Below are 27,626 nucleotides of genomic sequence, written 5' to 3'. Positions count from 1 at the left end.
GTCTATGGGAGGGGTCGTGACGGCTGTCACGCCCCCTCCCATAGACTTGCATTGAGGGCGCGGGGTGACGTCATGAGGGGGCGGGGCTATGATGTCACAAGCTCCCGGCTCCAGCATTCCGAACTGTTTGTTCCAAACGCTGAGCAGCGGAGTACCCCTTTAAGGACTCAGGGTTTTTCCATTTTTGCACTTTTGTTTTTTCCTCCACACCGTCTAAAAAAAACATAACACTTTCAATTATCCTCCTACAAACCTAATATAAGGTCTTGTTTTATGCGCTACCAATTTTATTTTGTAATCACATCAATCATTTCACCACCAAACCTACGGCAGAACCCAAAAAAATTGATTTGTGGGACAAAAATTGAAAAAAAAACGCAATTTTGTAATTTTTAGCAGCTTCCGTTTCTACGCAGTGCACTTTTCCGTAAAAATGACACCTTATCTTTATTCTGTAGTTCCATATGGTTACGATGATACCCAATTTATGTAGGTTTTATGTTTAAAATTGTCATCTTCTGACCCCTATAACTTTATTTTTCCGCATACGGGGCGGTATGAGGGCTCGTTTTTTTTTTTGCACCGTGATCTGTAGTTTTTATTGCTACCATTTTTGTTTTGTTGGGACTTTTTGATAGCTTTATATAAAAATTTTTTAGGGTATACAAAATGACCAAAAATACGCAATTTTGGACTTTGTTGCGTATATGCCATTGACAGAGCGGTTTAATTAACACTATGTATAACACATATGTTTACGGTATATATTTTATAGGTGGAATTTGGGGAAAAAGGGGGGGGGGATTTTAACTTTTCATATGGCAGGGGTTAATTCACATTTAACTTTTAATTTTTACTTTTTTACGTATATGCCGTTGACAGAGCGGTTTAATTAACATTTTATATACCACATATGTTTTTTTTCTTATTATGTTTATATATTTTATAGATGGAATTTGTGAAAAAGGGGGGGGGGAGGGTGATTTTAACTTTTCGTATGGCAGGGGTTAAATCACATTTATTAACTTATTTTAACAATTTTTTTTTTTTTTTTTTAAACACCATTTTTTTTGTCCCCATAGGGGCCAATTACATGCAATCTTCTGATTGCATACACTGTTCAATACTATGCCATAGCATAGCGTTGATCAGTGTTATCTGCAGTCGATTGCACCAGCCTGGTGAGCCAGGCTGGAGCATTGCAGAGGCGATCGGACAGCGAGGAGGCAGGTAAGGGCCCTCCCGCCGTCCTGTAAGTTCATCGGGTGATCCCGATCAGCCCCACTGAGCTCCAGACTGAGCTTTCTTTTTTTCATTTTAGACGTGGCACCAGGACCACCCGGATTAGAGCCGCCGGGACCTCCAGGCTGCAGGCTGATTCATTTTAGCTGCCCTGATGCATTGTAACAAACCGAGGACAGGCAAATGATAAAGGTTGCCTCTATAGTCAGATCACAGATGATTCTGTATACCGGATAGAACTGTAATCAATCTGTGAAACACAGGGGTTTGACACCTTTTTGGGTATAAACTCCGCTTTCAACAAGGTCCAAGACACAGAAACGGCTAATCTGTATTTACTGAGGCTGAACTTGTCTTACAGTAGATGGATACTTGTCTTACAGTAGATGGAAAGAGATATGATAAAAACAAGAACTGCGGAACATATGTCTCCTATGCGACCGCGGGGCAGTCCTGCAAAACATAAAATAATGGTCATATATAAAATGAATAGAAATATAAAAAAAACAATACAGGAAACATCAGCTGTTCGGCTACATTCGCACTACAGAAGATAATATCATCCAGAAAAAAAAAAAGTATATAGGTAGCACTCACCGATCAGTGTATGAAAGAAGATACAGCTTTATTCCATCATCTTAAAAACGTGCCCGTGGGGGGGGGGGTTAGGGGAATCCGTGGTCAGCGCGAGGCTGACTGACTGGCGGAGAGGCTAGCCTCTCCGCCAGTCAGTCAGCCTCGCGCTGACCACGGATTCCCCTAACCCCCCACGGGCACGTTTTTAAGATGATTTCTTCTTTTATACACTCATCAGTGTGAGTGCTACCTATATGCTTTTCTCTGGATGATATTGTGTTATGGCTATTTTTTGTTTAGCACCTGGATTTATATCTGCACCTACCTCAGGGATCAAGTCCTGGAAAAAAAAAAGTGTGGGAACTCACCCAAGATTTCCACTTAAAGGGGTACTCGAAATCTTATACCCTATCTGCTGCTGGGGACCACCACGTTCTCCCTGCTGCACCCGGCGTTCGTTTAGAGCTTTGGGTGCTGCGCCAGAGGCTCGTGACATCACGGCCCCTCAATGCAAGTCTATGGGAGGGGCGTGACGGCCATCACGCCCCCTTCCATAGAATTGTATTGAGGGGGCATTACTGTGACATCAGGAGCCTCTGCCCCGCATCACCAGTCATCCGGCATGGAGTGAAGCTCGCTCTGTGCACCGGATGTCTGGGGTGCCGCAGCCAAGATCGCGGAAGTCCTTTTCATAGGGGATAAGATGTCTAGGGGCGGAGTACCCCTTTAAGGGCTGGTCCTGCAGGACTCCTGCTAATGGGAACTGTGTTCCTGCTGTGGAAAAAGTGCAGGAACTCTGTTCCCATGAGTTCCTGCAGGACTTGAGCCCTGACCTACCTGTTTTCTCCACTCCCCATACACGGTAAAATTTGCTTTTGTTTGTTTGATTGTATCAGTGCCGGCCTTAGCCTAGTGTTACTACAAAAGATATTTCGGGCAGGGCTTCTGTGAGTTATGGGCACCACCGAAATCCTTTAGCGCTTCAACAGTGCACACCTGTGTTGTCACCAATTCCACCAAAAGAATGAACAGAAAAGAATTTCCGAGCTGATTAATTCCACTCGGAAATTTTGTTGCAGAATCCTGAAGGTGGAAACTAGAGTTAAACAAACTTACAGTAAATTGGCTCGTAGAGAACTTCGCAGCTCGGCTGTTGATTACTTCAGTCTGCGTAAATTAGTTCAGCATTCCAGGGGCTCCAGTTTCCTCGAAAAGGTGGATACAGACCTAGGAGACTCAAAGAGGTTATCCAGGAAAAAACTTTTTTTTTTTTTATATATCAACTGGCTCCAGAAAGTTAAACAGATTTGTAAATTACTTCTATTAAATCTTAATCCTTTCAGTACTTATGAGCTTCTGAAGTTAAGGTTGTTCTTTTCTGTCTAAGTGCTCTCTGATGACACGTGTCTCGGGAACCGCCCAGTTTAGAAGCAAATCCCCATAGCAAACCTCTTCTAAACTAGGCGGTTCCCGAGACAGGTGTCATCAGAGAGCACTTAGACAGAAAAGAACAACTTTAACTTCAGAAGCTCATAAGTATGGTAAGGATTAAGATTTTTTAATAGAAGTAATTTACAAATCTGTTTAACTTTCTGGAGCCAGTTGATTTAATATATATATATATATGAAAAGTTTTTTCCTGGATAACCCCTTTAAGACTGTCATCCCAGACTTTTCCAAGCAACCAGAGCCCTTGGAAAGCTGAACTAATTTACGCAGACTAAAGTAATCAACAGCCGAGGTTTGCTATGAGCCAATTTACTGGAAGTTTGCTCAACTCTAGCGGAAACCGTTGTGACCACTTTTTTAGGGGTGCGCCTGCTTAATGTGTTACTCTGGTGGAAAAAGAAATTTCTTAAATCAACTGGTGCCAGAAAATTAAACAGATTTGTACATTACTTCTATTTAAAAATCTTACTCCTTCCAGTACTTATCAGCTGCTGTATGCTCCAGAGGAAGTTCTTTTTGAATTTTTTTTTCTGTCTGACCACAGTGCTCTCTGCTGACACCTCTGTCCATGCCCAGAACTGTCCAGAGTAGAAGTAAATCCCCATAGCAAACCGATCCTGCTCTGGACAGTTCCTGACATGGACAGAGGTGTCAGCAGAGAGCACTGTGGTCAGACAGAAGGGAAATTCAAAAAGAAAAGAACTTCCTCTGGAGCATACAGCAGCTGATAAGTACTGGAAGGATTAAGATTTTGTAATAGAAGTTATTTACAAATCTGTTTAACTTACTGGCACCAGTTGATTTAAAAAAATATATAGTTTTCTACCAGAGTACCCCTTTAACCTCTTAAGGACCCAGGACGTATGGGTACGTCCTGGGTCCCGGTCCTGCGATATAATGCGGGGTCACACGGTGACCCCGCATCATATCGCGGCAGGCCCGGCGTCATAGTGAAGCCGGGACCCGCCGCTACTGATCGCGGTGCCGTGCGCTATTAACCCTTTAGCCGCGCGCTCAAAGCTGAGCCGTGCGGCTAAAAACTAAAGTAAAAGTGCCCGGCTAGTTCAGGGAGCTGTTCGGGATCGCCGCGGTATAATCGCGGCATCCCGAACAGCTGTAGCACAGGAGGAAGGTCTCTTACCTTCTCCTGCGCTGTCCGATCGCCGATTGAATGCTTCAAGCCTGAGATCCAGGCTTGAGCAATCAATCGCCGAAAACACTGATTGATCCATTCCTATGGAGATGGATCAATCAGTGTAAAAGATCAGTACATGCAATGTTATAGCCCCCCCTATAGGAGCTATAATATTGCATAAGAAAAGTGTAAAAAAAAATCATTAACCCTTTCAATTATCCCTTCCCCTAAAATAAATAAAAATAAACATATGTGGTATCGCCGCCTGCGGAAATGTCCGAATTATAAAAATATACCGCTTTTTAAACCGCACGTTCAATGGCGTACATGCAAAAAAATTCAAAAGTCCAAAATAGCGCATTTTTTATCACTTTTTATACCACTAAAGAGTGATCAAAAAGTCTGATCAGAACAATAATGGTACCGCTAAAAACTTCAGATCATGGCGCAAAAAATGAGCCCTCATAGCGCCATGAACACAGAAAAATAAAAAAGTTATAGGGGTCAGAAGATGACCATTTTAAACGTATAAATTTTCCTGCGTGTAATTATGATTTTTTTCTGAAGTACGACAAAATCAAACCTATACAAGTAGGGTATCATTTTAACCGTATGGACCTACAGAATAAAGATAAAGAATAAAGATAAGATGTCATTTTTGCCGAAAAATGTACTGCGTAAAAACGGAAGCCCCCAAAACTTACAAAATAGTGTTTTTTCATCAATTTTGTTGCACATTGATTTTTTTTCCCCGTTTCACCGTAGATTTTTGGGTAAAATGACTAATGTCATTACAAAGTAGAATTAATGACGCAAAAAATAAGCAATCATATAGAATTTTAGGTGAAAATTTTAAAGAGTTATGATTTTTTAAAGTTAAGGAGGAAAAATTGAAAATGAAAAAACGGAAAAAGCCCGGGTCCTTAAGGACGTAGGGCGTATGCATACGCCCGTGGGAATTCCGGTCCCCGCCGCTAGCAGGTTGGAGACCGGACCGGGATGCCTGCTGGAATCATTCAGCAGGCATCCCGGCACATCGCCGAGGGGGGTCCTGAGACCCCCCCATGTTGACGATCGCAGAAAATTGCATGTCAATTCAGACATGCAATTTTCTGCTATTCCCGGCTGATCGGGTCTCTGGTGACCCGATCACCCTGAAAATAGGGATGATCGGAGCTGTCAGTGACAGCCCCAATCATCCTGAGGGATAGGAGCGAGGTCGCAGTGCTTCTATTTCCTCCTATCCCCTGCCATTGGTCAGAACTGAATTCTGACCAATGGCAGCGCAGGACAGTGGGTTGCCATGGCAACCCCCTGTTCTGCCCACCCCTGGATGTCGGGCAGAACGGGGGGAGAAGATGCGTGGGGACCGCCGATCGTCGCTGGAGACTGCGGAGATCACGGCGCAGGTAGGGAAGAGACGGTGGTGGGGGGGGGGAGGAAGGGGGCAGTAAGCGATATTTACTGCTGCCCTTCCTATTGGGTGCCAAACTGCAACTCCCAGCATGCCCATACAGCCAAAGGCTGTCTGGGCATGCTGGGAGTTGTAGTTTTGCAACATCTGGAGGGTCACAGTTTGGAGACCACTGTTACAGTGGTGCTCAAATGGTAGCCCTCCAGATGTTGCCAAACTACAACTCTCAGCATGTCTCAACTGCCCAGGCATGCTGGGAGTTGTAGTTCTGTAACATCTGTCCCTTCACATTTTGCAATTTTCATGACATTTTTGAAAATTACTGCTCTAATTTTTTCAAAAAGTAAACATATGTCCATTTTATGATTCCAACAAAAAGTGGACATATTGTGTTTGTGAATAAAAATAAAATTTATTTGGAATATTCATTTTCCTTACAAGTAGAGAGCTTCAAAGTTAGAAAAATGCAAAATTTTCATGAAATTTTGGGATTTTTCACCAAAAAAGGATGCAAGTAACGACAAAAATTTACCACCAAAATAAAGTAGAATATGTCACGAAAAAAAATCTCTAAATCAGAATATTCGGTAAAAGCGTTTGAGTTATTAATGCATAAAGTGACGGTGGTCAGAATTGCAAAAAAGGGCTCAGTCCTTAAAGGGGTAGTCCAGTGGTGAAAAACTTATCCCCTATCCTAAGGATAGGGGATAAGTTTGAGATCGCGGGGGGTCCGACCGCTGGGGCCCCCTACGTTCTCTCTGTACGGGGGCCAGGCTCTCCGGCCAGATAGCGGGTGTCAGCGCTTCGGCTCTGCCATAGAGTTGTATTGAGGGGGCATGTCGGCCGCCGCTTCGTGTGGAGGTCGACACGCCCCCTTCCCGCGGGCTGTCGGGGCTCCGTACAGGAGATCGCAGGGGGCCCCAGCGGTTGGACCCCCCGCGATCTCAAACTTATCCCCTATCCTTAGGATAGGGGATAAGTTGTTCACCACAGAGTCACCACTGGACTACTCCTTTAAGGTAAAAAAGGGCTGCGTCCTTAAGGGGAATTGTGTGGGGGAGGAAGAGCAATGATTCAGTGCCTATAGACTGCTGAGAAATGAGGTTCTGTACAGGTGGGTACACTGGTGACCCCTGATTTCTTTATGACTCATTTTGTAATAGGCACTTTGTAACAGTCAGATTAAAGTAGGTCCTACAACTAAGCTGGTCCTGGATAAAGACTGCACTGTGATGTCACCATTGATTTGGGAATACAGAATTTAAGGACAGATCCCACAAGTTCCCCAAGATCTGAAAGACCCTCGCCAAGTTCATAGCAATGGATACAATGGGACTACATAGATTCAGAGTGGTGGTCAATGTCAACTCTTCCAGTATCGCTATCCTAGAAACCATACTGTCAATAAACGTGACAAACTCATACAAGCATAATGTGATTGTGTTATTATTAAAAACTCAATAATAAAATAGTTGAAAGAAACCATAGTGTCTACTATCTGCTGATATACAGGGAGGACCATTTATATGGATACACCTTAATAAAATGGGAATGGTTGGTGATATTAACTGAACAAAATCTTCTGCGTAAACTGAGGGTCCTGTTCCAATTTTTGTTTTGCCCATTCTGCAGCACCTGAAACTATGGATACTGGAAGCATGTGCTAGCATTTCTCCTGCGGTGTATATAGTAGTATATAGCAGTGTATACGGATACTGGAAGGCTGTGCTAGCATTTCTCCTGCGGTGTATATAGTAGTATATAGCAGTGTATATGGATACTGGAAGCCTGTGCTAGCATTTCTCCTGCGGTGTATATAGTAGTATATAGCAGTGTATACGGATACTGGAAGCCTGTGCTAGCATTTCTCCTGCGGTGTATATAGTAGTATATAGCAGTGTATACGGATACTGGAAGCCTGTGCTAGCATTTCTCCTGCGGTGTTGCTATCAGTGTGTGAAGAGTGGGAGAAGAGGGTTGCATTAACAATCCAACACAATGGGCAGCACATTTAACACATTTTATAAGTGGTCAGAAACATGTAAATAACTCATGAAAGAATAAAGTTATGTTAAAACCAAGCACATCATTGTTATTCTTGTGAAATTCCCAATAAGTTTGATGTGTCACATGACCCTCTGCCTATTGAAAAAACAAAAGTTGGATTCAAAATGGCCACTATGGTCACCACCCATCTTGAAAAGTTTCCCCCCTCACATATACTAATGTGCCACAAACAGGAAGTTAATATCACCAACCATTCCCATTTTATTAAGGTGTATCCATATAAATGGCTCACCCTGTATAATGATGGCATTGAGACAAGTAGATGACTATTAAAGGGGTATTCCGGCTTTATACATCTTATCCCCTATCCAAAGTTTAGGGGATAAGATGTATGATCGCAGGGGTCCCCCATGATCTCTGTGCAGCCCCCAGCTTTCTGTGCTGGACGTTGCCTCCGAGATCAGGACGTGACGTCACGCCCCCTCCATTCATGTCTATCCCCTTAGGGCCTCAGCCCATTTTCACCTTAAGGACTCAAAACTATTTTAGTTTTTTCCTCCTCCTTTGCTCTTTGGTTTGTTTTTTTGCATCACCAATTGTACTTTATGAGGACATCACTTATTTTATAACATAATCTGCAGCGAAAACAAAAAAAATTATTATTTGTGGGGTGAAATGGAAAAAAATGCTGAGAAGTTTGTGACGAATCACTGTAACTTCTCTCATCTCTACACCCAATAATAAGATTGGTGGAACTCTTTAACACGTAACTAGAAATGCTTAGGCCATTACAGTCCAGTGGAGTCATTGACCAATGGTGATCCATTTTGCTTACCTTTGGTTAGTGGTGTAACCTGTACATTCTGGGAAGCAGTGACCCGTCCATGTTTATTACTGGCCACACAAGTGTAGGTTCCATTATGACTTAGACCAGCCCTTGTAGCCAATATTATCGAACTACTCTGAGTGTAAGTCACCTCAGCACCAGTAGGGACTATCCAGTGGTACTCGGGGCTAGGAGAACCATCTGATAGGCAGGTTATATTAAAGGACTCTCCTTCCTGAATATTTGAGTCAGGTGTAATGGTGACAACAGGAACATCTGGTTGACCTGAGGGTTATACAAAAAAGTGTGAAATGCCAATCATCTATCATTACAAAGACCATTTATGTTTTATTTGCTTATTTTGCATCTGTTCTATCCTTTACTTGCTGATAGGATGTTTGCCCTTACTCTGATGTTGATCTCTTCAACCAATGAAATGTCTCCCCATTGTTTCTCCCCTCTATTTCCTGTCACCATATGTGATCCATGAGTTTTACTATGTGTATAGAGGCTTTTATTTCAGTTCACAAGTAAATGATTGGTTATTATGGTGGCCCTTACCATATGTCCTTAGAGTCACGCTGGAAGAACTGAATGCAAAACTCCTTGTTACCACCAAGTTGGCCAGACAGGAGAAGTTCTGGAGATTGTCCGTACGACTAGCTGTGAGATCGTACGTGGCCTTTACCGTCTGTTTGCCTCGTCGTCCATCTTCTTTGAACAATGAACTATTGATGACAGTGTTGGCTCTGAGCAGTTGTATTTGTAAATTCTCCACTGGAGCCACGTCGTAGACAGTGCAGGTGACATTGTGGGCTGTTCCCTCCTTCATCTCTTCATCCATATCTATTGTCACTTCGGTGGGCAGTGCTGGAACGAAAGATAAAAACTGAATGACTTGTGCATAAAATGTATCCGTGGGCTGGTGACACATTTTGTGGTCTCACGTTACAATATCTGAAAGTTATCTTCCGTGTGTAATTTAACAGGTATGGTATGTTCTGGAATGAGGCCGTAAACTGAGAAGGTTCTCCAATTCTTACAGGATTGTATATACCATATCTACAAAAAATATCTACTGTAGTTATTGCTGTGTAGTACTTACCATAAGCCCTGACCACCACCTTTGATTCTAATAGGCTTTCATCATCTAATGTCTGTAAACAAACCAGTTGAGATTTCTCCCAGTCATCTACAAGAACCTCTATCGATGCCCAAGTTGGCCCCATCTGTGGATTCCTCTTCTCTAGTCTGGATTCCCAGATAGGTGTATTAGGACAGGTAACGGTGCAGTTGAGCAGAACCAATTCTCCCAGTGGAGCAAACATTTCGGAACTAAGAGTTCTTAATTCACATGCCTCCCCAGCTTGTCCTGAAATTGTTGAAGAGAGACCCATCAAGAAAGTGAATTGAACAGTAGACAGACAGACAAAGAATTTACACCTTTTCCTAGGAAGTGAAGCTAATGCTTAATGGCATTCCTACCCCACTGCGTCCATGTGTCCTACATTAGAGGTTCCCAACCTGTGGTCCGTGTACCCCCATGAGTACTTAACCATTCTTTTGCAGGTACCCGAACAAAAATTGCATACCCTATCTCAATCTTCTTCCAAAACCCAGTAAGACCATTTATGGAAGCCATTGCAGTGGCCACAGCCATGGTTCTATTTCAACTGTTTCAGTGTTGCAGTTATTTCTTCACCTTAGTCCCTGGCTTGCACTGGTTGTATGCTATGATGAAAAGGTCTGGGGCCTGCACTGAATTTCTTCTGGTAATAGAACTAAAAAAGTATGTAGGCCCTTTTATATTGGAGGCATTGAGACCTGCATAAATTTTTTTAGGAGTACTGCATATGGTGCTATTATTTTGGGGCCCTGATGGAAGCACTATATAGGAGGCTTGACCTTGAGAGTGACACTTTTGTGGAGTGTCAAGTTTGGATTTTGATATTAATCTCTTCTCCCTTACATCCCTGTAGCAGCACAACAGATGGGGAATTTCTCCACTCTGCAAACTGATCCCTAGGGAGGGGAACCTACTACAGATTTGTGAGATTGACAACTCAAAGACTGTCTCCTCTGCTGATCTGTGGTGTAGTCTATATTGGTTATTAAATGTATTAGGAGTGAACCAAGAGACTGATCTGTATCTGGGTTACAGGTAAAGACAAGGGTTTAACAGTGGTAGTGGAGACAGGTCGAGTTTTAAAGTGTAACTCAAGAGGAACCACAGTCTTCATACGAATAAGTGATGGAAATGACGTCTCTGTCTAATCCATTGGGATATAAAAAAAAAAAGTTGGAAGTCTTTATCCTTATGTTAGGGCCCTTACGTCTTTCTTCAATTGATCTGATCTGGAGATGTCAGGGATGTGGAATTCCTATCGCCCGACGCTCGGGACATGCAGTTCCGGGCGCCGGGCAGGTGAGTTTTCCTGCCAAGTGCGGCAGCGATCTGCAGTCTGTATGGAGTGGCTCTTAACTCCTGCCTACTCCATACTATGCAGCCCCCGGCTGTTCTCAGTAGCCGGGGGCCGCTGTGAGGTGGAAATTTGCGACCCATGCAGACTTGCGACCACTGCTTTCCAAGTTTCCACCTTACACCGGTGTTAATAGCCAGCATGCAGCGATTGCCGCAGCTGGCTATTAACCCTTTAGATCGCCACTGTCAAAGCTGACAGCTGCGTCTAAAGGGACATGTGAATGCTCCCTGGTGGGCTCGTGGGGTGGATCGCCCCCCCCCCCCCCCCCCCGCAGCGTGATCGCGGGGGGGGGGGGGAGATCCACTATAGAGGTAGCTGGAGGGCTTACCTCTGCTTTTCTGGTGTCCGTGGCTCTGTCATTGATAGAGCCTGGCTGGACTAGGCTCTATCAATGGATTGCAGAGCACACAGATCAATGGAGTTCAATAGAACGCTATTGATCTGTATGAGGAATCTAATGATTCCTCCTAAAAGTCTAATAAAGTGTAAAAAGAAAAAAAAAGTTTTAATAAAATTTTAAAAGACACACATTAACCCCTTCCATGTTAAAAGTTCAAATCACCCCCTTTTCCTATATAAAAACATGTAAACATAATAATAAACATATTTAGTATCACTGCGTGCATAATTGTACGGACTATTAAAATATAACATTACGTATCCCATACTGTAAATGACGTAAATGTAAAGAAAAAATATCAAACCACAGAATTGCTAATTTTATAATATCCCCCCAAAAAAGTTAAAAAGCGATTAAAAAGTCAGATCAATACCAAAATGGTACTGATAAAAAAAACTGGTTATGGCGCAAAAAAAAAATAGCCCTCATGCAAAAACATTTTTATTTAAAGCTACAGGGGTAAAAAAAATGGCAATTAACCCCTTCCCGCTATAGGACATATGCATATGTCCTAGCACCCCACACGTTCGCGCACTGGGACGTATGCATACGTCCTAGCAATCTCCTGCACTGCCGCGGACAGCGCAGGAGATCGGAGGCAGGTCCCAGCTGTCAATCACAGCCGGAGTCCTGCCAGAGACGCGATTGTGCCGGTCCTGGCAGCATTAACCCCATAGATGCCATGATCACGGCATCCATGGTGTTGATAGGGGGAGGGCGTAATACGATCGCATGTCGCTGTTGATTGCTATGGCAACGGGAGGTCAAATCATGACCTCCTGTCTGCCTGCTACAGAAGCCTGTGAGATCCAGTAAAAAAATTAATAAAATAAAAAGTTCTTCAATAAAAGTATGAAGTGTAAGATAAAAACGATGAACGGCGTAAAAAAAAAAACAACAACAAAAAAGCGCAAAATTCGCCAATTTTGATACAAATAGCGGAATAAAAAAAGATCAAAAGGTAGCACGTATCGCAAAAATGATACCAATAAAAAGTACAGCTCATCCCGTAAAAAATAAGCCCTCACTCAATGGCATCGAGGCCGGAGTTTACGGCAGGAATGAAGACAGCGCAGCACCAACAGGCACATAAATAATAGTAAAGCCACAAAAGAAAAAAAAAATAGTAAAGCCACAAAATGTGCATGAAGCTGTATTACTATGGATGTTATGCACTAAGGATAAATTTTAGTGCCACATATGAATTATTTACGTAGTCTGTAGAAATTCTTAAACAATTATTTTGTGCCTTACTTTAACACAACATTAATTAAAAAATTTTGTGGGCACGCCAGCATGTACGTTTCCTAAATTTTTTTCCCATCATTAACATTAATGTAGTAGCTTTGTTTTATGATGCAGAACAAGAATAGTTGTTAAAGTGGGTGTTAAATTCCTTTTCTGCAGACGCATGCACTTTCTGTAAGCCAGGTTGGACCTGGAATACATATGCGACTTTTAAATAGAGATGCAACTTTTTTTCTTCATAAATAGCAACTATCACATTTGATAAATACATGACCACTGCATAGTAACGCATAGTAAAAAAAAATTTAAAAAATTACTACGTGAGCAGATTTCAGAAATGTCCTTTGGAATAAGCAAAAATCAAAAAGTCGCAGCATGTATAGAAAAGTCGCGATTACGTGCAACTTTTTTACAGAAAAAAAAATCTACTACGGATCTTGATAAATCTCCTTCTCAGTGTTTGCAACCAGCGTTCCTCCAGCTGTTGCATAACCACAAGCCCCAGCATGCATGGACAGCAAAAGGGCATGCTGGAAGTTGTAGTTCTGCCACAGCTGGAGGTTTGCCCACTCCCCCCAATGTGAATGTACAGGGTACATTCACACGGGTGGGGGGTTTAAAGTGAGTTTCTCGCTGCAAGTTTGAGATGCAGCAAATTTTCCGCTGCAGCTCAAACTCCTAGCGGGAAACTCTCTGTAAGCCCCCACCCGTGGGACATTTTGCAACAGCTGGAGGCACCCTGTTTGGGAAACACTGCCATAGGGTAATTTTGGTATCGGAGGCAAATCTAATTCTTGCATCCGGGTCTGTCCCTATGCAAATCCCTAATTTAGACCTCAAATACACATAGCGCTCTTTCACTTCAGAGCCCTGTCGTATTTCGGAAGAAATTTCCTTACACATTTTGGGGGGCTTTTTCTCCTTTCACCCCTTATGAAAAGGTAAAGTTAGGGTCTACTCCAGCATGTTATTGTAAAAAAAATAAAGATTTTTACACTAACATGCTGATGTTGCCCCATACTTTATTTTCACAAGATGTAAAAGGAAAAAAAGACCCCCAAAGTTTGTAACGCAATTTCTCCTGAGTACGGAAATACTCTGTATGTGGGCGTAAAATGCTCTGCGGGCGCACAACAAGGTTCAGGAGTGAGAGCGCACTATGTACATTTGAGATGATTTTTTTCATTTGCACAGCCCACTGTTCCAAAGATCTGTCAGACACCTGTGGGAGGTAAATACTCACTGCACCCCTTAATACATTACGTGAGGGTTGTAGTTTCCAAAATGGGGTCACATGTGGGGGGGGGGGCGGGGGCTTCACTGTTCTGGCACCACGGGGGGCTTTGTAAACGCACATGGCCCTCGACTTCCATTCCAAACAAATTCTCTCTCCAAAAGCCCAATGGTGCTCCTCCTCTTCTGAGCATTGTAGTGCGCCAGCAGAGCACTTTACATCCACATATGGGGTATGTTCTCAGAAGAAATGGTGTTACAAATTTTGGGGGGCTTTTTCTCCTATTACCTCTTGTAAAAATGGTAAATTTGGGGGAAAAACTGCATTTTAGTGAAAACGAAAAGCCGTTAAACACCTGTGGGGTGTTAAGGCTCACTGTACCCCTTGTTACGTTCCTTGAGGGGTGTAGTTTCCAAAATAGTATGCCATGTGGATTTCTTTTTTTTTTTTTTTTTTTGCTTTTCTGGCACCATAGGGGCTTCCTAAATGTGACATGCCCCCAAAAACCATTTTAGAAAAACTCAGTCTCCAAAATCCAATTGTCGCTCCTTCCCTTCTGAGCCCTCTAGTGCACCCACAGAGCCCTTTACATTCACATCTTAGGTATTTCCTTACTCAAAAGAAATTGGGTTAAACATTTTAGGAAGATTTCTCTCCTTTTACCCCTTGTAAAAATTCAAAAACTGGGTCTACAAGATTTTGAATTTTCTCCTTCACTTTGCTATTATTCCTGTGAAACACCTAAAGGGTTAACACACTTACTGGATGTCATTTTGGATACTTTGAGGGATGCAGTTTTTATAATGGGGTCATTTATGGGGTATTTCTAATATGAAGACCCTTCAAATCCACTTCAAAACTGAACTGGTCCCTGAAAAATTCAGATTTTGAAAAATTTGTGAAAAATTGGAAAATTGCTACTGAACGTTGAAGCCCTCTGGTGTCTTCCAAAAGTAAAAACATGTCAACTTTATGATGCCAACATAAAGTATACATACGGGGGGAGATTTATCAAAGGATTTAGACTGGATTTTCCTGTCTAAATTTGTCGCACAGAAAGTCGCAGTCTAAATATGTGCGACTTTTTTGCGACTTTTGCTTTAGAGGATTTTTAGAACATGATGCATTCTGGTCTATTTTAGACGGAAAAATGCATTGGTGCTGAATTTATCAAAAGCGACTTTTCAGCGACAAGTCACATCGGCTGAAAGCAGGTAAATACAGTCTAAAGCAGAGATCACGAAGTCCGTGCGCAGCGGTGCTACCTTTGATAAATTAGGCGCACAATAGACCGGCCTAACCCTCTGTAGTTTGGTCTATATTGATGCGGGACAACTTTGATAAATCTCCCCTTTGTATATGTGAATTAATATATAATTTATTTGGTATGTCAATTTTCCTTATAAGCAGAGAGTTTCAAAGTAAAAAAAAAAAAAAGCTACATTTTCAAAATTTTCATCAAATTTTTGAATTTTTCACCAAGAAATGATGCAAGTATCGACAAAATTTATCACTAACATGAAGTAGAATATGTCACGAAAAAACAATCTCTGAATCAGAATGAAAGGTAAAAGCATCCCAGAGTTATTAATGCTTAAATTGACAGTGGTCAGATGTGCAAAAAAAATGCTCTGATCCTTAAAGGGGTACTCCGGCGCTAAGACATCTTATCCCCTATCCAAAGGATAGGGGATAGGATGCCTGATTGCGGAGGTCCTGCCACTGTGAACCCCTGTGATCTTGCACGCAGCACCCCGTTACAATCAGTCCCCGGAGCATGTTCGTTCCTGGTCTGATGATCACGGGGCCGGAGCTGTCACACCCCCTCCCATAGGCTTGCACTGAGGGGGCGGAGCATGACGTCACACGGGAGCGGGGCCGTGACGTCACAATGCTCAGGCCCCGTGATCGCCAGTAATCAGACCCGGAGCGAACATGCTCTGGGGACTAATTGTAACGGGGTGCTGCGTACAAGATCACGGGGGTCCCCAGTGGCGGGACCCCCGCGCTCAGGCATCTTATCCCCTATCCTTTGGATAGGGGATAAGATGTCTTAGCACCGGAGTACCCCTTTAAGGTGAAAATGGGCTGGGTCCTTAACCTGTTCAGGACCCAAGACGTATGCATATGTCTTGGGACCCTGGTACTTAAGGACCCAGGACGTATGCATACGTCCTGAGTCCTTCCGGTCTCCGCCGGGCAGATATCGGAAGCGGATGCCTGCTGAAATTGTTCAGCAGGCATCCAGGGCAAACGCCGAGGGGGGCCATGTAGGCCCCCCATGTCGGCGATCGCCGCAAATCGCTGCTGAAATCACAACAGCGATCTGCGGCGATAACGGGCTGATCGGGTCTCTGGGACCCGACCACCCGGTAATTTTGCATGATCCTGGTTGTCACAGACAGCCAGGACCATGCTGGAGTATAGGAGCGAGATGGCAAGCCGGCCACCTCCTCCTATTCCCTGCGATCTGTCGGTTAACTAACCGACCAATCGCTGGGCATGTTGGGAGTTGCAGTTTTGCAACATCTGGAGGTCCACAGTTTGGAGACCACTGTGCCCTTCCAGATGTTTCAAAACTACACATCCTCAGCATGCCCTTACTGTCCAGGCATGCTGGGAGTTGTAGGTCTGTAACATCTGGCCCTTCAGATGTTGCAGAACTACAACTCCCAGCATGCCTGGACAGTTTTAGCATACTGGGAGTTGTAGTTTTGCAACATCTAGAAGGGCACAGATTGGGAACCACTGTATTAGTGGTCTGCAAACTGTAGTCCTCCAGATGTTGCAAAACTACAACTCCAAGCATGCTGGGAGTTGTAGTTCGGCAACATCTGGCTCTAAAGATGTTGCCGAACTACTACTTCCAGCATGCCTGAGAATGTTTGGGAGTTGTGGTTTTGCAACAACTGGAGGCACACTGGTTGGGAAACATTGTCTGTTTCCTAACTCAGTGTTTCCCAACCCATGTGCCTCCAGCTGTTGCAAAACTATAACTACCAGCATGCACTGATAGACTGTGCATGCTGGGAGTTGTAGTTTTGCAACAGCTGGAGGTCCCCCCCCCCCCCCCCTGTGAATGTACAGGGTACATTCACATGGGCAGGGGGCTTACAGTCAGTATCAGGCTGCAAGTTTGCGATGCAGCAAATTTTGCGCGGCAGCTCAAACTCGCAGCGGGAGACTCGCTGTAACCCCCCGCCCCTGTGACTGCACCCTAAAAAACACTACACTAACACAAAATAAAAATAAAAAAACACTACATATACACTTACCCCTACACAGCCCCCCTCCCCAATAAAAATGAAAAACGTCTGGTACGCCACTGTTTCCAAAATGGAGCCTCCAGCTGTTGCAAAAGAACAACTCCCAGTATTGCCGGACAGCCGTTGACTGTCCAAGCATTCTGGGAGTTTTGCAACAGCTGGAGGCACCCTGTTTGGGAATCACTGGTGTAGAATACCCCTATGTCCACCCCTATGCAAGTCCCTAATTTAGGCCTCAAATGTGCATGGCGCTCTCTCACTTCGGAGCCCTGTTTTATTTCAAGGCAACAGTTTAGGGCCACATATGGGGTATCGCCATACTCAGGAGAAATTGCTTAACAAATTTTGGGGGGCTTTTTCTTCTTTCACCCCTTATGAAAAGGTGAAGTTGGGGTCTACACCAGCATGTTAGTGTAAAAAAATAAACTCTTTACACTAACATGCTGGTGTTGCCCTATACTGTTCATTTTGACAAGAGGTAAAAGTGAAAAAAGTCCCCCAAAATTTGTAATGCAGTTTCTCCTGACTACGGAGATACCCCATATGTGGGCGCAAAGTGCTCTGGGGGCACACAACAAGGCCCAGAAGGGAGAGTGCACCATGTACATTTGAGGTGATTTGCACAGGGGTGGCTGATTGTTACAGCGGTTTTGACAATCACAAAAAAAACAAAACCCCACATGTGACCCCATTTCGGAAACTACACTCCTCACGGAATGTAATGAGGGGTGCAGTGAGCATTTACACCCCACTGGTGTCTGACAGATCTTTGGAACAATGGGCTGTGCAAATTAAAAATTTTGTACAGCCCACTGTTCCAAGGATCTGACAGACACCAGTGGGGGGTAAATGCTTACTTTACCCCTTGTTACGTTCCTCAAGGGGTCTAGTTTCCAAAATGGTATGCCATGTGTTTTTTTTTTTTTTTTTTTTTGCTGTCCTGGCACCATAGGGGCTTCCTAAATGCGACATGCCCCCAGCAAAATTTGCTCTCAAAAAGCCAAATATGACTCCTTCTCTTCTGAGCATTGTAGTTCGCCCGTAGTGCACTTCAGGTCAACTTATGGGGTACCTCCATACTCAGAAGAGATGGCGTTACAAATTTTGGGGGGTATTTTCTGCTATTAACCCTTGCATAAATGTGAAATTTGTGGGGGAAACACACATTTAATGATTTTTTTTTTTTTTTTTTTTTTTAACGTATGCAAAAGTCGTGAAACCCCTGTGGGGTATTTAAGCTCACTTAATTCCTTGTTACATTCCTCAAGGGGTCTAGTTTCCAAAATGGTATGCCATGTGGTTTTTTTTTTGCTATCCTGGCACCATAGGGGCTTCCTAAATGCGACATGCCCCGGAGCAAAATTTGCTCTCAAAATGCCACATATGACTCCTTCTCTTCTGAGCATTGTAGTTCGCCCGTAGTGCACTTCAGGTCAACTTATGGGGTACCTCCATACTCAGAAGAGATGGGGTTACAAATTTTTGGGGGTATTTTCTGCTATTAACCCTTGCAAAAATGTGAAATGCAACATGCCCCCCAAAAACCATTTCTGAAAAACATACTCTCCAAAATCCCCTTGTCGCTCCTTCCCTTCTGAGCCCTCTACTGCGCCCGCCGAACACTTTACATAGACATATGAGGTATGTGCTTACTCGAGAGAAATTGGGCTACAAATATAAGTATACATTTTCTCCTTTTACCCCTTGTAAAAATTAAAAAATTTAGTCTACAAGAACATGCGAGTGTAAAAAATGAAGATTGTGAATTTTCTCCTTCACTTTGCTGCTCTTCCTGTGAAACACCTAAAGGGCTAAAACGCTGACTGAATGTCATTTTGAATACTTTGGGGGGGTGCAGTTTTTCTAATGGGGTCTTTTATGGAGTATTTCTAATATGAAGACCCTTCAAATCCACTTCAAACCTGAACTGGTCCCTGAAAAATAGTGAGTTTGAAAATGATGTGAAAAATTGGAAAATTGCTGCTGAACTTTGAAGCCCTCTGGTGTCTTCCAAAAGTAAAAACTCATCAATTTTATGATGCAAACATAAAGTAGACATATTGTATATGTGAATAAAATTATTTTTTTTTTGAATATCCATTTTCCTTACAAGCAGAAAGCTTCAAAGTTAGAAAAATGCTACATTTTTAAATTTTTCATAAAATTTGGGGATTTTTCACCAAGAAAGGATGCAAGTTGCCATAAAATTTTACCACTATGTTAAAGTAGAATATGTCCCGAAAAAAAAATGATAAGTAAAAGCATTCCAGAGTTATTAATGTTTAAAGTGACAGTGGTCAGATCTTCAAAAAATGGCCGGGTCCTGAGGTGTAAAATGGCTGGGTCCTCAAGGGGTTAAGGTCTTAATTTAGGTCTGCAGGAATAAAATATATTAAGAGGCATAAGAAAAAGTAATAAAGAGACCGGATAAGACTCCGAAAAGTCTAAGGAAGGGAAATTGCATATTTGGAAACAAAGATAAGACAAATCGCCTAAAGAGAATATAAACTGTATAAGGGAACTAGACCGGTGCCCCATACACCAGCACTATTTTATTGTTTTGGTGATCTATGTTCGTACCACTATTTTGTGCTGGGCTACAAGTGTTTTGGGGACACAATATGGCAGTATTATTGGTCTTTGTATACTAGTGGTGTATACTTGTTCCTGACTGTAGGAAGTGCATTTGCCACCTCTTTTCCTGTCAAAATTTCAGTCCTGGATCTGCCACCTGGAATGTTGAGCATCATTTTTGGGAGAACATGGTCGTCCATGATCTCAGACTTCACCCAGGTCATCTTCTCACATGTATCACATTTTATTGCAATTATATTACTATTATTTTCTGAAGGAAAGGACACATAACCATGGGCAACAGAGTGATTCCTTACATTGCGCAGGCTGATAAGAATCTGTACGCTAGAAGCAGCAAGACCACCAGGGGGCACCAGAAACACAGACAAACATAGTGCACAGCACCAGTGCTAGGGATTGCTTCATTTTAACCCCTTCATACAGTATACATTATACAAACATAAAAAAAACTCATGTCTTACAAGTACCCTGAGTAAGTCTGCTCACCTGTAGAAAGGAAGACTCCAATGACTGATAGGACCATCAGATGAGCACACTTCACCGCCCGCGCCATTCTTGGTCAAGATGGTGACTGTAGTCAGAACTCAGGCTGAAGCGCTGGGCAGTGTTCTGCAGTTCCTTCCTGAATAACATGACACATTCTTCAGCATTTCCTATTCTCAGACAGCCCATCTAGTTCTGAGCCTTACTGACTATCTGAGGAAGGGTCAAGCACCCGCTGGGACAATCTCACCCGCTGGGACAATCTCAAGGGTCCTTCCAAGAGTACCATCTGGTGTCCGGGCACTCTCATTGATTGGGGGGGGGGGGGGCATTGTTAATTATATCAAATTTTAGATACGAATATTTGGTTGACTTAAAGGGGTACTCCGCTGCTCAGCGTTTGGAACAAACTGTTCCGAACGCCGGCCCCGGGAGCTTGTGATGTCATAGCCCTGCCCCCTCATGATGTCACAAACCCCCCTCTCAATGCAAGTCTATGAGAGGGGGTGTGACAGCCGTCACGCCCTCTCCCATAGACATGCATTGAGGGGGTGGGGCGTGATGGCATAAGGGGGCGGGGCCATAATGTCACGAGCTGCCGGCTCCTGCGTTCAGAACAGTTTGTTCCAAATACTGAGCAGCGGAGTACCCCTTTAACCCCTTAAGAACCTAGGACGTATGGATACGCCATGACTTTCTGGTACTTAAGGACCCAGGACGTATCCATACGCCCGTGGGAATTTCTGTCCCCGCCGCGTGCCGGGCGGGGACCAGACCGGGGTGCACAATGATCTCTATACTGTCACTCTCCAGATTTTGCAAAACTACAACTCCAAGCATGCCCACATAGCAGTTTGCTGTCTGAGCATGCTGGGATTTGTAGTTTTGCAACATCTGGAGGTCCAAAGTTTGGAGATCACTGTGCAGTGGTCTCTAAACTATAGCTCTCCAGATGTTGCAAAACTGCAAATCCCAACATGCCGAAACAGCAAACATCTGTCTCGGCATGCTGGGAGTTGTAGTTGTGTACCTCCAGCTGTTGCATATCTACATCTCCCAGCATGCCCTTCGGCGATCAGTACATGCTGGGAGTTGTAGTTTTGCAAAAGCTGGAGGCACACTGGTTGGAAAATACTGAGTTAAGTAACTGAAGGTTTTCCAACCAGTGTGCCTCCAGCTGTTGAAAAAGTACAACTCCCAGCATGCACGGTCTGTCAGTACATGCTGGGAGTTGTAGTTTTGAAACAGCTAGAGGTTTGTCCCCCCATGTGAATGTACAGGATACATTCACACAGGCAGGATTACAATTAGTTTTCTGCTTCAAGTTTGGGCTGCGGCAAATTTGTCACCGCAGCACAAACTCCTAGCGGTAAACTCACTGTGAACGCCCGCCAGTGTGAACGCACCCTAAAAACACTACACTACCACATAATAAAGGGTAAAACACTACATATACACCCCCTTACAGTGCCCCCCCCCCAATAAAAATGAAAAACGTATCGTACGGCAGTGTTTCCAAAACAGAGCCTCCAGCTGTTGCAAATCACCAACTCCCAGCATTTCTGGACAGCCACTGACTGTCCAGGCATGCTGGGAGTTTAGCAACAGCTGGAGGCACCCTGTTTGGGAATCACTGGCGTAGAATACCCCTATGTCCACCCCTATGCAATCCCTATGAAGTCCTCAAATGCGCATGGCGCTCTCTCACTTCAGAGCCCTGTCGTATTTCAAGGAAACAGTTTAGGGCCACATATGGGGTATTTCCGTACTCGGGAGAAATTGCACTACAAATTTGGGGGGCTTTTTCTCCTTTTACCCCTTATGAAAAGGAAAAGTTGGGGTCTACTCCAGCCTGTTAGTGTAATTTTTTTTAATTTTTTTAACTAACATGCTGGTGTTGCCCCATACTTTTTATTTTCACAAGTGGTAAAAGCAAAAAAAGACCCCCAAAATTTGTAACGCAATTTCTCCTGAGTATGGAAATACCCCATATGTGGGCGCAAAATGCTGTACGGACGCACAACAAGGCTCAGGAGTGAGAGCGCACTATGTACATTTGAGGCCTAAATTGGTGATTTGCACAGGGGTGGCTGATTTTACAGCGGTTCTTCCATAGACACAAAAAAATAAATACCCACATGTCACCCCATTTTGGAAACTACACCCCTCACGGAACGTAACAAGGGGTATAGTGCGCCTTAACACCCCACAGGTGTTTGACAAAATAGTTGGATGGAAAAATGAGAAAAAAATTTTTTCGCTAAAATGCTGGTGTTACCCTAAATTTTTCATTTTCACAAGGGAAAATAGGAAAAAAGCCCCCCAAAATTTGTAACACCATTTCCTCTGAGTAAGAACATACCCCATGTGTGGATGTAAAGTGCTCTGTGGGTGAACTACAATGCTCAGAAGAGAAGGAGCGCCATTGGGATTTTGAAGAGAAAATTTGTCCGGAATTGAAGGCCACGTTGTTACGCCCAGCGCTCCGGGTCCCCGCTCCTCCCCGGAGCGCTCACGGCGTCTCTCTCCCCGCAGCGCCCTGGTCGGTCCCGCTGACCGGGAGCGCTGCACTGTCATGGCCGTCGGGGATGCGATTCGCACAGCGGGACGCGCCCGCTCGCGAATCGCATCCCAGGTCACTTACCCGTCCCGGTCCCCTGCTGTCATGTGCTGGCGCGCGCGACTCCGCTCTCTAGGGCGCGCGCGCGCCAGCGCCAGCTCTCTGAGACTTAAAGGGCCAGTGCACCAATGATTGGTGCCTGGCCCAATTAGCTTAATTGGCTCCCACCTGCTCCCAGACTATATCTGATCACTGCCCCTGCACTCCAGGCCGGATCTTGTTGCCATTGTGCCAGTGAAAGCGTTTCCTAGTGTGTTCCTAGCCTGTGTTCCAGACCTCCTGCCGTTGCCCCTGACTACGATCCTTGCTGCCTGCCCCGACCTTCTGCTACGTCTGACCTTGCCTCTGCCTAGTCCTTCTGTCCCACGCCTTCTCAGCAGTCAGCGAGGTTGAGCCGTTGCTAGTGGATACGACCTGGTTGCTACTGCCGCAGCAAGACCATCCCGCTTTGCGGCGGGCTCTGGTGAACACCAGTAGCCTCTTAGAACCGGTCCACTAGCACGGTCCACGCCAATCCCTCGCTGACACAGAGGATCCACTACCTGGAAGCCGAATCGTGACAGTAGATCCGGCCATGGATCCCGCTGAGGTGCCGCTGCCAAGTCTCGCTGACCTTACCACGGTGGTCGCTCAGCAATCGCAGCAAATTGCCCAACAAGGACAACAGCTGTCGCAGTTGACCGCCACGTTACAGCAACTTCTGCCTCTGCTACAGCAGCAACCATCTCCTCCGCCAGCTCCTGCACCTCCTCCGCAGCGAGTGGCCGCTCCTAGCCTCCGCTTGTCCCTGCCGGACAAATTTGATGGGGACTCTAAACTCTGCCGTGGATTTTTGTCTCAATGTTCCCTGCATATGGAGATGTTGTCGGACTTGTTTCCTACAGAACGGTCTAAGGTGGCGTTCGTAGTAAGCCTTCTTTCAGGAAAGGCCTTATCTTGGGCCACACCGCTCTGGGACCGCAATGATCCTGCCACAGCCACAGTCCAGTCCTTCTTCGCTGAAGTCCGGAGTGTCTTCGAGGAGCCAGCCCGAGCTTCTTCTGCCGAGACTGCCCTGTTGAACCTGGTCCAGGGTAATTCTTCAGTGGGCGAGTACGCCATCCAATTTCGTACTCTTGCTTCCGAGTTATCATGGAATAACCAGGCTCTCTGCGCGACCTTTAAAAAAGGCCTATCCAGTCGCATCAAGGATGTGCTGGCCGCACGAGAGATTCCTGCCAACCTGCAAGAACTCATCCATTTGGCTACCCGCATTGACATGCGTTTTTCTGAGCGACACCAAGAGCTCCGCCAGGAAAAAGACTTAGATCTCTGGGCACCTCTCCCACAGTATCCGTTGCAATCTACGCCTGGGCCTCCCGCCGAGGAGGCCATGCAAGTGGATCGGTCTCGCCTGACCCAGGAAGAGAGGAATCGCCGTAGGGAAGAAAATCTCTGTCTTTACTGTGCCAGTACCGAGCATTTCTTGGTGGATTGCCCTATCCGTCCTCTACGTCTGGGAAACGCACGCACGCACCCAGCTCACGTGGGTGTGGCGTCTCTTGGTTCTAAGTCTGCTTCTCCACGTCTCACGGTGCCCGTGCGGATTTCTCCTTCAGCCAACTCCTCCCTCTCAGCCGTGGCCTGCTTGGACTCTGGTGTCTCTGGGAATTTTATTTTGGAGTCGTTTGTGAATAAATTCAGCATCCCGGTGACCCGTCTCGTCAAGCCGCTCTACATTTCCGCGGTCAACGGAGTCAGATTGGATTGCACCGTGCGTTACCGCACAGAACCCCTCCTGATGTCTATTGGACCCCACCACGAAAGGATTGAGTTATTCGTCCTTCCCAACTGTACCTCTGAGGTCCTCCTCGGTCTGCCATGGCTCCGGCTTCATTCTCCCACCCTTGATTGGACTACCGGGGAGATCAAGAACTGGGACTCTGCCTGCCATAGGAAGTGCCTCTCCCCCCCTCCCAGTCCCGTCAGGCAAGCCTCAGTGCCTCCTCATGGCCCCCGTCCTGGTGTCACACTGCCCCGTGCCAGGCTTCGCCCTCTGCCCTCCCTCCCCATTCCCACTCCTGCTGTGCTGCCTGCCGTTGAGGAAACCCTCCATTCTTTCCCGGTGTCCTCATCCCAGGGGAGGCAGTTACCGGACAAAGAAAAGGGGAGACCTAAGGGGGGGGTACTGTTACGCCTAGCGCTCCGGGTCCCCGCTCCTCCCCGGAGCGCTCACGGCGTCTCTCTCCCCGCAGCGCCCCGGTCGGTCCCGCTGACCGGGAGCGCTGCACTGTCATGGCCGTCGGGGATGCGATTCGCACAGCGGGACGCGCCCGCTCGCGAATCGCATCCCAGGTCACTTACCCGTCCCGGTCCCCTGCTGTCATGTGCTGGCGCGCGCGGCTCCGCTCTCTAGGGCGCGCGCGCGCCAGCTCTCTGAGACTTAAAGGGCCAGTGCACCAATGATTGGTGCCTGGCCCAATTAGCTTAATTGGCTCCCACCTGCTCCCAGACTATATCTGATCACTGCCCCTGCACTCCAGGCCGGATCTTGTTGCCATTGTGCCAGTGAAAGCGTTTCCTAGTGTGTTCCTAGCCTGTGTTCCAGACCTCCTGCCGTTGCCCCTGACTACGATCCTTGCTGCCTGCCCCGACCTTCTGCTACGTCCGACCTTGCTCTTGTCTACTCCCTTGTACCGCGCCTATCTTCAGCAGTCAGAGAGGTTGAGCCGTTGCTAGTGGATACGACCTGGTTACTACCGCCGCTGCAAGACCATCCCGCTTTGCGGCGGGCTCTGGTGAATACCAGTAGTAACTTAGAACCGGTCCACTAGCACGGTCCACGCCAATCCCTCTCTGGTACAGAGGATCCACCTCCTGCCAGCCGAATCGTGACACACGTTTGTTTACAAAGCCCCCATAGTGCCAGAACAATGGACCCCCCACATGTGACCCCATTTTAGAAAATACACCCCTTCACGTAATGTAATAAGGGGTACAGTGAGCATTTACGCCCCACAGGTATCTGACAGATTTTTGGAACAGTGGTCCGTGAAAATTTAAAATAAAATTTTTCGTGTGCACAGCCCACTGTTCCAAAGATCTGTCAAACGCCAGTGGGGTGTAAATACTCACTGCACCCCTTATTAAATTCTGTGAGGGGTGTAGTTTCCAAAATTGGGTCACATGTGGGGGGGTCCACTGTTCTGGCACCACGGGGGGCTTTGTAAACGCACATGGCCCCCGACTTCCATTCCAAACAAATTCTCTTTCAAAAAGCTCAATGGCGCTCCTTCTCTTCTGAGCATTGTAGTGCGCCAGTAGAGCACTTGACGTCCACACATGGGGTATTTCCATACTCAGAAGAAATGGGGTTACAAATTTTGGGGGTCATTTTCTCCTATTACCCCTTGTAAAAATGTAAAATTTTGGGAAAACACAGCATTTTTGTGAAAAAATATTTTTTTTTATTTACACATCCAACTTTCACAAAAAGTCGTGAAATACCTGTGGGGTGTTAAGGCTCACTGTACCCCTTGTTATGTTCCTTGAGGGGTGTAGTTTCCAAAATAGTATGCCATGTGTTTTTTTTTGTTTTTTTTTGCTGTTCTTCCTAAATGTGACATGCCCCACAAACACCATTTCAGCAAAATTTGCTTTCCAAAAGCTAAATGTGACTCCTTCTCTTCTGAGCATTGTAGTTCGCTTGCAGAGCATTTTACGTTCTAACATTGGGTATTTACATACTCAGAAGAGATGGGGTTACAAATTTTGGGGGTATTTCCTCCCATTACCCTTTGTAAAAATGATAAATTTGGGGAAAAAACTGCACTTTAGCGAAATTTTTTTAATTTTTTTATTAAAACATCCGACTTTAACGAAAAGTCGTCAAACATCTGTAGGGTGTTAAGGGTCACCGGACCCCTTGTTACGTGCCTTGAGGGGTGTAGTTTCCAAAATGGTATGCCATGTGGGGGCTTTCTGCTGTTCTGGCACCATAGGGGCTTCCTAAATGTGACATGCCCCCCAAAAACCATTTCAGAAAAATTCCCTCTTTAAAATCCCATTGTCGCTCCTTCCCTTCTGAGCCCTCTACTGCGCCCGCAGAACACTTGACATACACATATGAGGTATTTCCTTACTTGAGAGAAAATGGGTTACAAATTTTGAGGGGATTTTTCATCAATTACCCCTTGTAAAAATTCAAAAACTGGGTCTACAAGAACATGCGAGTGTAAAAAATGAAGATTTTGAATTTTCTCCTTCACTTTGCTGCTATTCCTGTGAAACACCTAAAGGGTTAACAAACTTCTGAATGTCATTTTGAATACTTTGAGGGGTGCAGTTTTTATAATGGGGTCATTTATGGGGTATTTTTGATAAGAAAGCCCTTCAAATCCACTTCAAAACTGAAGTGGTCCCTGAAAAATTCAGATTTTGAAAATTTTGTGAAAAATTGGAAAATTGCTGCTGAACTATGAAGCCCTCTGATGTCTTCCAAAAGTAAAAACACGTCAATTTTATGATGCAAACATAAAGTAGACATATTGTTTATGTGAATCAATATATAATTTATTTGGAATATCCATTTTCCTTATAAGCAGAGAGCTTCAAAGTTAAAAAAAAATTCAAAATTTTCTATTTTTTCATCAAATTTTGGAATTTTTCA

The 27,626-nt window shown here is 44.9% G+C and overlaps 1 protein-coding gene across 1 annotated transcript; it reads right to left on the bottom strand.

Annotated features, from left to right (window-relative positions):
- Nucleotides 1–1,597: 1,597 nt before the first annotated feature.
- Nucleotides 1,598–20,630, bottom strand: LOC130367342 (vascular cell adhesion protein 1-like). The gene is made up of 5 exons (XM_056569754.1): nt 20,362–20,630; nt 9,755–10,021; nt 9,211–9,519; nt 8,659–8,934; nt 1,598–1,695 (listed from the first exon to the last, which is right to left on the bottom strand). The coding sequence occupies exons 1-5, from the start codon at nt 20,426–20,428 to the stop codon at nt 1,598–1,600; spliced, it is 1,017 nt and encodes a 338-aa protein (XP_056425729.1). The 5' UTR covers nt 20,429–20,630.
- Between the last annotated feature and the right edge of the window lie 6,996 nt (nt 20,631–27,626).

This window comes from Hyla sarda, chromosome 4 (assembly GCF_029499605.1).
Source record: "Hyla sarda isolate aHylSar1 chromosome 4, aHylSar1.hap1, whole genome shotgun sequence".
NCBI lineage: Eukaryota > Metazoa > Chordata > Amphibia > Anura > Hylidae > Hyla > Hyla sarda.
This window is presented reverse-complemented; position numbering and strand designations above follow the sequence as displayed.

Excerpts from the sequence above, each read along its gene's own strand:
- LOC130367342 (XM_056569754.1), bottom strand. The coding sequence starts at position 20,428 with ATGGCGCGGGCGGTGAAGTGTGCTCATCTGATGGTCCTATCAGTCATT. Across the intron at positions 8,935-9,210 it reads CGTGACTCTAAGGACATATG|GTCAACCAGATGTTCCTGTT; the intron begins GTAAGGGCCACC and ends TATAACCCTCAG. Across the intron at positions 1,696-8,658 it reads GGTTACACCACTAACCAAAG|GACTGCCCCGCGGTCGCATA; the intron begins GTAAGCAAAATG and ends TATGTTTTGCAG.